Genomic DNA, 14254 nt, shown 5'->3' on the forward strand with positions numbered 1-14254 from the left:
CTTTTGCATTTATATATGTTACAAAAAAACAGATTTACAGCTTGTTGTTTATATAGCCACAGCTGTTCTGTGGACTAATTTCTGTGCATGAGCTGTCTGCCAGTGTACAGATTGTTGCAAAGCATTCCCTCCTCCTGTGATTTTAGTTATGATGGGGAAAATATGAATTATGTCATCAGCGACTACGTAGTTGACGTCGACTCGACTTTCATAACATTAGAGTCGACTTTAAAAAATCTGAAGTCAAGCAGCCCCTAATCCCTACTGCCTTACAGGGAGTGCAGAAAAGATGGGGGTCAGTAGGCCCCCAGGTACTCTGCCACATTAGTGATCCCTGTAGATACAAACAATTGGTCTGACATATTTTTAAACAGCGGCCTCTTTCTTCTGTGTGTATGTTGTGGTTGTTGCACACCTGTGTTGTACCTGGACTGCAATGAGTGTCCTGGAGGCCTCAGAGCTCCCAAGTGTCTCAGTGACCAACGGGCTAATTGAATTAACAGCTGCAATGAGGTGTTCGAGGGACAGTGGAGAGGGAGCCACTCAGTCCCTCTGGAAAGAATCCAGCCTGCAGACACACTTTCCTTTGACCCTATGTGCCTAACATCAAAGTGTGTCCAGAAACTGTTTAGCCTAGCTTAGCAGAAAGACTAGCAGCAGCAAAGTGTTAGCTAAGCAAAGCCAGGCTCTCTGAAGTTGTTAGATCTGTTAGATCAGTAAACACCTGTTTTTGGTGTTTTTGATTGTTTGTTTTTTTCAGGGTGATCCGTTTCCCACTCTGTCAATGCAGTGCAGGCCAGATTCTCTGCAGCCACAGGTTTATGGTTCAATGTCTGTTAAGTGAGCCCCTGTGGGTCCCAGGAGATTCCATTACTGCCTCCTCTGAGCTCTGATCACTGGGCCCCTCTCTGCCCCCACAGGGCTAATTACCATCAGAAACTGTTGTGTTTTTGTCAGTAGGCTCACAGTGGACCTCATTAATGACCACCTTTGTTTCTCAATTATTACCACTCATTACCGCCTGTTTTTGCAACTGGAAGTGATGAAACTGGTGGACCATAAGGAGGCAGCGCAGTCCCCTGAGCTGTGAGAATGCAACATCTGAATCAAACTAAGTTTGTTACCATAAACAAACAAAGTGGAACCCTTCAGGGTCCACACAGACTGAATGAAGATGAAGTCACATAGTTTCACAAGTAAATTTTAACATTGTGTGTGTGTTATGTCTACAGTCTGTGAAACACCAAGGCCTACTTAAAAATGTTCTTGGCACCACCACATAGATAAAACACCAGTGTAATTACTTGTAGTTATAGTTGTACAAACAAAATCGATCTTTTGTCATTTTCTATTAAGTCTACACTTAAGGGGAATTTCCGTTTTTTACAATCTGGACCTGATTTCTAGCATAAAAGACGATCTCACCCACATAAGTTTGGTGTCATTACGAGTCCTTCCGACGAAATTAGATCCAGCAAGCGCCGTATGCGAGTATACAGGGCAGCAGAATGCAGCCTCTAAATAACACATTATCTGCTGTGAAACTCGTTCATTTCACCAATACTTTATGATACGCTAGTGCTATTCCCCTCTGAGTCCGGAGTTACCTATTATCAACATCCGGGGTCTATGGGTTGACCGATTAAATTCTGACCTGGATGATATCATATCTGAGCCCCGCATGGCGTGGCTTGTTTATGTGAAAGTTGCTACTGCTAATGCTATGGTTCGTTTCTGCGTGTTTCTGACTTGTCAGAACAAAATGAGCAGCTGGATGAAGTTCAGCTTCCACAGGCTTCCTCTCCGCAAACCTGGACTCACTAAAGCCCGGCTAGTTGCACTAAAAATGGACCCGAATGCCGAAGCGGAATGATTATTATCAGAATGAGCCGCGCAGCGGTCGGAGATGACATCATCCAGGTCAGAGGTTAGTAGGTCAACTAGACCCCAGATGTTGATAACAGGCGCTGCAGATCATGTGCTATTTAGAAGCTGCATTCCGCTGGCCTGCAGATTATCAGCAGGACTCGTAAATTATCTGGGTAAGTAAATGGTTGCATTTTATGCTAGAAAGAAGGTCCAGATTGTAAAAAATGGAAATTCCCCTAGCAGTTCATACCCATGGTCATTCTCATTAACAAATTTCATTAATTTCTAAAAGGATTCATTCATATCAGGAAATCAAATCAAATCAAATCTTGTCTATTTTTTGTATCGTTCTCTCTTCTGTTCAATTTCTTTCTTTCCTTAGTTTCTAAGTGTCTGTTTCTATGTTTGTACTGAGAGTCATGAAAAAAAACATTTGTTGTTCTTTGACAATAAAAGATTGTGATTCTTCAGATGCAGATTTTGATGTATATAAATACCTGCATATGTTCTTTGACTAATCAGTCTTTACTCATAGAAATGGAGCCCAACTTGACTGATATCAACGCATGTATAAAAATATGTTCATTTTCTGTTTTGAATAAAACATATTGTCATGGCTTCTCTATTTTATTTGTAATGTATGAGCGCTGGCCAGTAGGTGTCACTGTGTTACTTCTCTTGATCCTCACTTTGCTGGCCTGCTTCTGTTCTTCCTAAAGCATTGTGTCATCATCATCATTGGTCCTGATGTCTCAGCAGATGTGGTCACTGTGTTCAGCAAACTCCAGGTTGTGTTCCTATGAGGGGAAACTCCGGGCAGATGTGGAAAATGTTGTGAACAGCAGAAATTCCACACAGCCTCATGATTCAGTGGCTGTGGATAGAAGTACTGACACTGTCATCACTCTGCAAAAATGGGCTATACAAATAAAACTGCCTTCTCTTGCCTTCTTCGGAGACACCAAGGACACAAACAGTTTGCCTCAAAGGGCTGTATGCAGCATTATAATAACATCCTCTGCCCTTAGACCCTGACATCAACTGTGGAAAAACTCCCAAGAAAAAAACAGGAGAAACTTCAGGGTGAGCAACAGAGGAGGGATCCCTCACCCAGGACAGGTAGAGAAGCAACAGATGATGTGTAAAGACCAAAAACCAGTTTACAACATGGAATATCCGATAAATGGGGATTGTTCAGTCAAGGAAGAGCTGATGGAGGCAGTTTCTGGTGGGCAGACTGGTTTAGGAACACAGGAGGTGATGCAGGGGCAGTTGGGGCAGAGGGAATGGAGCTGTGGAGTCAGAGAAATCCGTGGAAAACACAAAGTGCGGGACACCAAGGTCAGACTGCAAGAGCTGATCCATGGTGGGTTCTTCACCACAGTTAATGATGAGATCACAGAGCTGACGTCACATCTTCCAAAGAAGCCCATGTTGGGCCAGAGTTCAGAGTTGAGTGCATTTGTTATATTGACTCTGGCACCATCTGGTGGTCACATGATTAATTACTAATCAAAACGTCTTGATAGGTGCTGATTTGAGTGATCATGTAGACAGCAGCAGTGATGTGGACAGTCCATCTGAATGTTTGAATGTCTTCAGTTGTCCACACTCAGCAACACAGGAAGCTCACCATCATCATTTACCTCCATCCTCTTCTTCTTGTCATTGTTATTAGTGTTATTTCTCCTGCATCTTAACTTTAGTCAAATTTTTATTCAAATTTGTTCTATTGTTTTGTGTAAACAGAGAATTAAAGTAAGAATTTCATTGTATGGTCTAAACCACTGTGTTTTACTGATGAAATATGAATTTTGTATCTTTTATTTAATAGGCTTTATGCACAGCTCCACTTCCTGAACTTAATGCTGCTCCTTTATTCCCTGTCTTACATTATTGGACAAAGTGACTGATTAATCCAGGTGTGTCTGACCATTGTTGTGACTACTGAGGTCAGAGTCAGACACACCTGGATTAGTTTGTCCAATAATGTAAGACAGGAAATAAAGGAGCTTGTTTAAGTTCAGGAAGTAGTGGAGCTGTGCATAAAGCCTATAGCAAGAGTTCACTGATCATCAGCAAAAAAGTATATAACATAGTATATAAAGTGTATACTCAGCCTTGTTGAAGCAGATTCCTTAAGTGTCTGAAAGACAAACCTGTTTATTCTCAGGTTGTAAATTGAGACACGTGGGTCTGAAAATTCACTTCCTTCTTCTCCACTAGGGTCAAATTCCTGGTCCCTCCCTCCTGAGCTGCTCAGGCTGTAGGAGGAGGAGAAGATCTAAGCTGCAGCAAAGCGAAAGGAGTAAGCAGAGAAAGCTGACCTGAGCTGCTGCTATCGGGGTGAGTCTGACTGGATCACGTCTCTGTCTCTTCCCTCAGGATGTTTCAGGCTTTAGCCCAGTCTAATGAGAAGTCTCTGATTCATCAAAGCTAGTGTGTTACAGACAGCAGTAAGTATTACTTTACAAACTCCATGACAAAAGACCAATTTTGAGGAAAAATTTAAAGGATAAAATATGATTCATTACTGTAATGCTGCCTGTTGACAGCTGACTGCTGCTGCAGTGTGGATGTTTGCAGGTTGGACACATTGTAATTGGTTGAAATACAAAGTGCATGTGCTTTAGTGAAATACTTCCATTTAATGCTCCTTTGTGCACAAAACTACTGCAGCATTGAAACAAAATCACATCATAAAAAACATCAAGTTGTGATGCATATGTTAGCCTCATTTTCTGCAGTTCCTCCAGTGGACTATGCTACTGCAAAATCTCTGTTAAACTAGCTAATCATATCTAACTCAGGTCCAATTTATTGCACCTCTGTGATGCCCTGTTGCACAAGAGCTGCAGAGACTATTTCTGTTCTGTCTGTTTGGCCATTGCTTTTGCTGATACAGTTCTTCTTCCTTCAGTTCTACAACAAACATTTAGAAGAGTCAAAAGAGTTTGTAGTGTAACTGAACTTCTTTACTCTCATACTCAGAGTGAAAATGCTAACATGTTGATGTTACACAGTTAGCATTTTCAGCATCTTGGTTTTAAGTTGTCGGCGTTGGGCATTTGCAATTTAGGCCTACCTGCCGAGATAAGGTCTGCTGAATCTATCAACAAACCTAAAACTTTCTTAGAAGCTTTAAAGAGACCCCGAGGAGTTTGATTTTGGTAATAAAAGAGTCTATGTGGATGAATCTAGGTTACCCACGCTTGTTAATGGGTCCATTTTCGATAAATATACCCACACTTGTTAATGGGTCAATTTTCGATAAATATAGGCTACTGTCGTTTTGTCTTTATAGTTGTTTTTGTTATTATTATTTAGTGGTCAGCTCGCCCAGCATTTCCTACTTTCGGTTTCGCAGATGCTGCCCGGCGGATCATGGGAATAACGACGCAGAATCGCCGTTTATGGTTGCATTTCATGGTTGCACTTTCATTCTTGATTAATGAAAACATTCTTGGAAGATGTTTTTGCTTTCGTCTGTACTGCGCCGGTCAAAGAATTTCACCGTGCGCACAGTGGCTCATGGGAAATGTAGTGTGAAAACACTTCACTTTCCAAAACTCCTCGTGGTCACTTTAATTTGTTTTAATTTTAATTTTGATTATACAGTTATGAGTGTTGGTTTTATTGCTGTTGCTTGACCTCATGTAAGAGGATAATTATTATTTAGTTTACAGGTACAGCTAGCATCTGTTGTTGTTAGCATTGCTAGCAACTACAAGCCAAAATCCCACAATACTTTTGCTGCAACTAATTTATTGACACACAAAAAAAGAACAAGACTTAGTGGAGTGATGTAGGCTACAGTGCTCAAGGATGACGCATGGGGTTACTGAGATCTGGTTTTCTGAGTTGGAATTCCAGAACATCCAGATGATGGAGCCAACTGAGAACTTGAAAAATCTTTTTTCGAGCAGTGATTGAATGCAACGTAACTACGACCACTAGATGCCGCCTAGTAACAAAACTTAAAGGGATAGTTCACCCTAGAATGATATTTCGCTCATTATCTACTCACCCTCATGTTGACTAAGGGCTGGAAGAAGTTTCAGATTCCTCCGTGGCTTCTCTGAGTTACAGGGGGTCTCGGCATAGCAGTGCATGTCCATATAATGGTTGCAAAGGGACACCGGAGCTCTTCGTAAAAAAACACACACAAAAAAACATCCAAATACCTCCATGATGCTCGTATGTAATGTCCGTCTTGTGCTGAAGCCCCAAATTGCGTAATTGTCCCGAAAAAAATTAAATAAGTCTATATTTTAAGCTTGTTTGTAGCGGAAGCTTCTCGAAGCTCCTCTTCCTGGTCCGTCCAAATCTCGCGTGATTTGCGCCGGCGTCAGCATGCGTCAGTGCGGTTACTGCGAATCACGCGAGATTTGGACGGACCAGGAAGAGGAGCTTCGAGAAGCTTCCGCTACAAACAAGCTTAAAATATAGACTTATTTAATTTTTTTCGGGACAATTACGCAATTTGGGGCTTCAGCACAAGACGGACATTACATACGAGCATCATGGAGGTATTTGGATGTTTTTTTGTGTGTGTTTTTTTACGAAGAGCTCCGGTGTCCCTTTGCAACCGTTATATGGACATGCACTGCTATGCCGAGACCCCCTGTAACTCAGAGAAGCCACGGAGGAATCTGAAACTTCTTCCAGCCCTTAGTCAACATGAGGGTGAGTAGATAATGAGCGAAATATCATTCTAGGGTGAACTATCCCTTTAACCAAGTTATCCTCGGTCAAGTTTTGTTACTAGGCGACATCTACTGTAGTGGTAGTAACCTGCAGAACTGACGACCTCGACTGGAAAAGCTAAGGTTCGTGTGAGCAGTGTTGCCAACTTGGCGACTTTCTTGCTAAATTTGCGACTTTCCAAATCCTCTGCAACTTCTTTTGTCAAAAGCGACTCGCAGATCCAGCGACTTGCAGTGTTTTTGGAGACTGTTCTGGTGTTTTGGGGACTGTGAAAGCATATCGCTGTATTGACGTGCACCCCTCCCCCGTCCTTAAAGCACTCAAAGGCGGTCATTCTCACAGACTCAGACAGCCTAAGTGGAAGCAGGAAGTAAATTGTCCCAATTCCTACCTGAATTAACCCTATTCAGATTTTGCCAATAAACCTGGCCAATGACACACTGGACTGTCAAGTCATGTCGGTCTAAAAGCATTAGTCATGAGGTTATTTTGAGAAGTGATGGCCTATTCTATTTTAAAGGGACATTGTGTAACTTCTCCTGGTATCTATTCACGAAAATCGATTATTTTTATTATTTTTTTTATTAATCAGTATATCGCCCCCATCAACAAACTGAAGTGTTCCGGTGAGCTCCGAATTTGCCGTTCATATCATTCATGGAGCGGGTAAGCTCGGTGCTGGCTGCCATGTCGTGTCGTCATGTTTTTACGTTAAGTGGCAGCGTGACGGTAGGAAACCACGGAAACTCACTGGAGCTCAGGTCGAGGTTGCGTCTGTGAAAAGTCACCACGGTGCAGTGAGGAGGAATGGAGCATTACACTGATGCTGCATTCACGTGCAGTCGGGCAGATGGCCGTCGGTAACAAACCAGATGTCATTTTAGTCACAGAATTCGAGAGAAAGCCAGTAAAACGTGGGTCAGGTAAACAATACGACATCGCCATGACAACATATTGTCACATATTGTTTTGCTTCGTGCTGACAGACCACTTGACTAGCGGCGTTCTAGAGCGCAGCTAATGGGGATCCTAACAAATAAAACAAATAAATAAAACACTTGTTTACATATGCCGTTACATGCAGCGGCTGTTGTCCGTCTGCTGTCTGCCCAATTTCACGTGAATGCATCATGAAAGATACGATTGAGTTGCTTGCGATATACAACCGCAACGCTAGATTGGAGTAATTCCTAATGTCCCTTAAAGGTATAATGTGTAGGAATTACCCCCATCTAGTGGTGCAGTTGCATATCGGACCGTATTCTTGATGTTGCATTCACGTGAAATCGGGCAGACATCAGACAGACAACAGACGCTGCATGTAACAGGATAAACAAGCGTCTATGTAAATAAGTGGTATCACTAAATAAGTGATATGTTGTCATGGTGATGTCGTATTGTTTACCTGACCCACGGCATCATTGCCTCCGTCCTTCCTCACACTACGTACACAGTGGTGACAGTTTTAACAGGCGCTACCTGGAAAACGTTCTCCCTGAGCCGACAGCTCCGGTGAGTTTCTGTGGTTATCTACGGTCATGCTGACACTTAATGTAAAAAATGGTGATGCAACATGGCAGCCTTGGTTCCGTGCTTCGCCTACTTATTAACGACTTGTAACAACTCATTCTAAGTAGGCCTACAAGAAAGCTTTTGTATGTGGGTGTGACTCGACTTCAGTGAAATTTATGAAAGCAATATTTGATTTTTGCTACTAAAAAGCCAAATAAGTTACATACTGGGGCTTTAAAATTAAAAAACAAACAAACCAAGAATGAACTGCATTTTTGTCTCTCCCACAACGTTACTTTTTCCTATTACAGCGTCCATTACATTATGCAAATTATGTGATGACGTCATTTAGCGACTCACTTACTGAGCAGTTGGCATGGATGTAGCCAAGTCAGACTCATAGCTGTAGGGGCCAGTGCCCGGTGCGATGGCCCGTGGCCCTAATTAGAAGTTCTCTGGCTACGCATACGCTGAAACGGCAGACGTCGTCACGTCGTCCACACTGGTGGCGCCGGCGCCAATGCTAAGCTAAACTAGCTAGCAGCCGGTCGCAGCAGCACGAAGCCTTAACTATCGCTGACTTGGTGAAAGTTGCTGAGACTGCAGACTGGCGGTGAGAGCTGGAGAAAAACTAATTTGAGGAGCACGCTGCCAGGGAAAAATTAAAGGTATAACCCTATTAGAAATATTTATGTATAGCATATGCCTCAGTAGCCTTTCTGTTTGTAGCTACTAAATGGAGGATATTTTTGTGAGACAGAGGCAGGCATCCATTCATTCATTTACAGGGTAATATTTTGTGTAACAGAATATTACTATAGTAGAAGTAGAGTGACCAAAATGGTCTCATAAGTAGTCTCAAGTTGTTACGTTAATGAATAACATTTCAAAGTAACAATATGAAATCAAAGGGCTACAGGTGAATCATTTCACAGGTGAGAGCACCAAAACCACACCTGTTGATTCCAATCAAGCACTAACAGATTACTGAGATGTCAGTTTCTTGTTAGAAAAGTGTTAGACAGTTGTTGAATAATCGAGGTGGAGATGTAGCCAGGCTTCAGTGGATGGAGTAATAGAAGCCGGGTGTGTTGGTGTGAAGGTTTCAACTGCAGCTGGGGCTCTGGTGGTGTTGGTGCAGGGTCAGTGGTTAGTGCTTAGTCCCATCATGTTTGGACTCTGAGCAGACAGATAGTCGGCTTCTCCCATGATGCTGGTGATCTCCCTGTGCTGAATCTGATAAGAAGTTGATTACTTCCTGCTTCTCTCAGCTCCATTTACCAGCATTGCATGTCAGAAGGGCAAACAACAAGACAACCAGACTGGTAAATAACGGCGAAAAAACAACAACAACATTCTTTAGGATTATTCAATCATCTGCTGTTTGTCTGTCTGACAAAGGAATAAACTCAGTTTATTCACAATCCTCAGTATAATGATGATGATGATGATGATGATGGTGAAGGTGAAAGGGATGAAGTTTCTCTTCATCAGTGAAACCTGAGAAAAAGTACATCTTAAAACTTATGATGGTGCAACTCTAAACTAATCAAATACACAATCCAACACCTCCACAACGCTCTGGTGGACAAGTTGTGAGCTGCACATTCACCACACTATGAGATAATAACAGAACGTTACGAGTTGTTTTCGAGGTAAATTCATGCAAAACAACGTGTTCCCGTCGGGGGCAGTTTTTCAGCAAGCAGTCTCTGTATTTACCTGTAAAACAACTCTGTCTGCTAACGTTCTGTTATTATCTCATAGCGTGGTGAATGTGAAGGTCACAACTTGTCCACCAGAGCGTTGTGGAGTTGTTGGATTGTGTATTTGATGAGTTTGATGAGGGAAACCAAGAAATCCCATGAGCCTCCGTAGCGTAGCTCTGAGCAACTCACGGCTCTGCTCCACCGTTCTAAAAACAGCTTGCACCGACAAATAAAGGTAACGAACCAACTGCTATGACTATAGGGATTATGGCAATGGGCCAATTTGCCAAAATGTTGAACTATCCTTTTAAATCTTCTATCACAATTTGTAATTTTGTTGTTATTTCATTCTCTAAATTTCATTTTTTCTGTCAGTGTTTGTGTTTTCTGTCCGTCTCCATCTCTCTCTCTAACTTTCTCTCTCCCTCTCTCTTCTTATCTTGTTTTCTGCTGCAGTGATTTTTCCTGTTGGCTTCAGTCCCGACCTCAGTCCGCTGCCAAAAGCTTTCACTTCTCAACCCTTTGTTAGAGCACACACATAGACCACACACACACGCACACACATCCTTTATGTTCTGAGTGATTCTAGAGAGCTGCAGCCATGTTTATGTAACACTGTGTGTTTTACAGGCTGTGTTCTACTCTTCCAGTTTCCCTACTGTGGAGGTTAAATCATGGCAGCCACCGACCTCACCGTGTCCCCTGACCCCGCCGGGTCTCGACCCTCTGCTCGCAGTCAGAGTCCCTTCAACAACATCAAGGTTTGTCTCATCGTCACATCCAGAGTCTGATGTTAGATGATCGACAGAGAAAGAACTACGCTGAACACATTAAAGGGATATTCCGGCGTAAGTTTAACCCAGTAAGACCCCCCCTCGAGAGATCAGGTTTGCCAACCGCTAACTTCTCTAGTTGTAGAAACTTCAGCAAAGACCGCACGATGGCAATACACTGCTGTCTATTCCTCCACCAGCCGACCGCCATCAAAAAAGCCACTCATAGCCACAAAAAATGCTCAGAACAGCACCAAACAAAGTGATGTTTAGTTCCAAAAATGTCAATAGTTTAAACAACTTAACTCTGTTCCCTGTCAACACTTGATAGTTATTTCCAGAAACAGACAGGAACACTGATGCACTCTGTAATCAACTCGTCAGGGCTTCCCCACAACTAGCCAGCAGCTGGAGGAGAGTGGGTGAGTTGTGTTTTGGTCTCTTTTCAATAGAAAACCAGGCAAAGCTAGCAGGTGTTTGATGCCTCGTATTATGGGCTGGGACCCTGTTTGTACTGTTGATGAAGTTTGGTGCTGTTCTGAGCATTTTTTGTGGCTATGAGTGGCTTTTTTGATGGCGGTTGGCTGGTGGAGGAATAGACAGCAGTGTACGGGCAATTTTCCACAATGGTGGACAATAAAGTTTTATTGTATTGTATTGCTATAGTGCAGGGGTTGGCAACCTTTGTGACATGGAGTGCCGGTTTGAAATGTTCTTGTCAATGAGTGTGCCACTACAATAAAACAATGTGACACAAAATACAAAAACAACATAACTGGGATTTTTATATATAACTGGGGTCTTACTCGGTGGCACGGTGTGTTAGACCATGGGCTAGTGAAGGTGAGACACAGAAACTCTTCCAGGTTCATTTTCCTCACTGTCATATTGCAGCAAAGACACAGTCAGAGGAACCTTTGGACTTTTTCCTTACTTTAGTCACTAAGGTGTTTTGTGCAACAGTTTCAATTTGAGGAAACTTTAACTCAGACTTTGAGGGGAAAAAAGTATTTATCTGGATCTCCACTCAGATCCATCAAAACAAAACTTTACGGTTTCACATTCCTCGTGTCCATCCTGGTTTTGTTCTCTGAGGTCATGACATGGAGAGGTTTCCTCTCCCCTCTCTCCTCCCCCCTCCTTGACTTTCACTTTTGAAACCTTCACCTTTGTTGTTCTTTGGCCACAACTCCTTTGTTCTATATGAGGAGTTGGTTTGTTCTGATTTGATCCTTTGAACCTGATTTATCTGACAGATATTCCTCTCTCTTCTCCCTCTTTATCGCTCCTTCTCTTCCTCATCCTCCTCTCTCATCACCTCCTTTATCTTCCTTGTCCTCATCTCCTCTCTTCTTCTCTGCAGTTCTTTGTGTTCTGCCACAGTTTGCTGCAGTTGTCTCAGCTGCTGGTGTCAGGCTACATGAAGAGCTCCATCTCCACCATCGAGCGACGTTACGGCCTGTCCAGTCAGAAGTCTGGCCTGCTGGCAGCGTTCAATGAGGTCTGTTCAACTTAAAGTTATAAAACAAAATCATTACTCACAACACTGTAACAAAAGTTTATATTTTCAGTCGACTTTTTCATGATTGAATCTATAATTACACCTCATTCTTGTCAGCTACACCTCATTTATCTGTAGGGCCAGGATTAAATGTAATAGTGTTCATGAACTCCAAGTGTAGTCGGGACGCATCCATGTTATTTTCAGGCAGTCATGTGAAAGAAAACAGATTTCTGATACAACAGGACAAGAGGAGGGAGGGTTTCCGTCATATTTGTTGGAGGCTCCAGCTCCGAGGGGAAGAGTCTGTTTTTCTATGGCGCACATTTCCTTAGCAGGGTCCAGACATTGTCTCTGCTTTTTCCCTTTTCACCCTGTTCCTCACAGCGTTTGTCTGTGTCTGTGTGTGTGTGTGATCAGGTGGGGAACACCATCCTCATCGTCTTCGTCAGTTTCCTCGGCAGTCGAGTCCACCGGCCGCGGTTGATCGGGGGCGGGGCTCTGCTGGCCTGCCTTGCCTCGCTGTTGATGGCGCTGCCACACTTTCTAAATGGACCGTACGAGTACACTGACCGCACTAGCTGTGAGACCACACACACACACATACACTGAATATACAGTTTTCATTTAATTTTCATTTATTTATTGAGTTGGGAGTTGGGACAGTGCACATTCATCAACATTGATGCGTTAAGCATCAGTGTAAACAGTCACAGTTTCACAGTCACGCCTCAGTACATTGCAATCACCTCTAGTTGAAGCTCCGGTTCTTTGTCCTTCATTATTTTTTTTCTGAATGAATTCATAATTTAAAGGAAGACTTGGTCCTATCTGTTTCTTCTGAGCTGAAGGTTAAAGGTCTGGTAAAATGCATATAATGAAATACATAAAACAACAAATTCTGGATATTGGAGGGAATTTTCATGCAAAGTATACACACATTTTTTCAATACACCAGACAGTCCAAACTTCATCATCCATCAGCTCAGACCATGCAAACCACTCACACATTTTCTATTTCTGCCCATCACTAAAGCCATTCTGAAAAAAATCACAGTCTATTTTTTTGATGTTCCAGTTTAGAAAGACAGTGGAATCACAATGTATTATTTTAGGAATAACACCAGCTGAGCTCACAACAGAAAAAGAGTAAGACAGATACTTATTCAGGATACTTTTGAAGTAAGCAATGAAGGGACTGGCTAAAACCCATTTTACCTTATTTTAATAACTGGAAACTAACTGTAAATGATATTTTAGAAATGGAAAGAATAACATAACAAATCAGAAATCAAGAACCAGAATGTCTGAAAAGATGGGATGGGTGGATTGAATATATGGAGAACAATTAAATAATACTGAAGATTGCAGCTTCAGAGGAGTTGTCTGTAGACTTTTGAAGAGATAAGAAGAACATATTCATACATATACGTATATTGTTTTTGTGTTTTTTCTCTATTTTACTGTTTTTATCCTCTTTTTTTCTTTCCATCTCTTTTTTTCCGTTATTATGAACATTTTCCTTTTTCTGTTGTACTTCATTACAAAATACAAAATTTTTGTGGGATTGCTCTAATATCTAAAATGTAATATGTGTAATTGAATGTGAACCAATAATTTGTGCAGTCCTGCAATCAAGTATGAAAAAGGGGGGAAAAGGGTTAGAGGTCATATACGAACTGATATAATGCAAACTGACCTTCCCTCCTGTTTCCCATCAGCCCCCAGTGATAACAGCTCGGGCCTCTGCCAGTCAGGGAGAACCATCACCACTGCGCCTTCCAATCAGAGCTGCAGCAAGCAGGACAGCCCCTCCCAGCAGGGGGTGTACCCTGTCCTGCTGATGGGTCAGCTGCTCCTGGGCATCGGCGCCGTCCCCATCCAGCCATTCGGCATCTCCTACATCGACGACTACGCCAGCAAGAGGAACTCGCCGCTTTACCTCGGTACGTTGGGCCGGTGGGGTTCAGGGTGGGACGGCCCATCGTATGCCAGGTCATGTGATCAGTTCAACCTCAGAGTTCCAGCCACAGTTGTCAAGTCTGCTTATTATAAGCGACTTTGGGCTTGTTTTTCTGTGAAGTCTCTTATAAATATTGGCAGCCGTTGCAGGTTTTTGGGCTGTTTTCCACCTGAACCTAGCACGTCCAGTCATGTTTGGTCCGGCCCGTTAAGATTCGGGT

General features: G+C 42.6%; 1 protein-coding gene across 1 annotated transcript in view; it reads left to right on the forward strand.

Moving 5' to 3' along the window:
- The first annotated feature begins 4144 nt into the window (after positions 1 to 4144).
- Positions 4145 to 14254, forward strand: part of slco2b1 (solute carrier organic anion transporter family, member 2B1) — a 48565-nt gene continuing 38455 nt past the window's right edge. Inside the window, exons 1-5 of the mRNA XM_085798790.1 lie at positions 4145 to 4215; positions 10428 to 10558; positions 11934 to 12071; positions 12492 to 12654; positions 13793 to 14017. Coding sequence (XP_085654916.1) covers positions 10472 to 10558; positions 11934 to 12071; positions 12492 to 12654; positions 13793 to 14017 — 613 coding nt within the window. The 5' untranslated portion in view covers positions 4145 to 4215; positions 10428 to 10471. The remainder of the gene's footprint in view (positions 4216 to 10427; positions 10559 to 11933; positions 12072 to 12491; positions 12655 to 13792; positions 14018 to 14254) is intronic.

Source organism: Trachurus japonicus, chromosome 14 (genome assembly GCF_045865225.1).
Source record: "Trachurus japonicus isolate A0001 chromosome 14, Traja_1.0".
Lineage (NCBI taxonomy): Eukaryota > Metazoa > Chordata > Actinopteri > Carangiformes > Carangidae > Trachurus > Trachurus japonicus.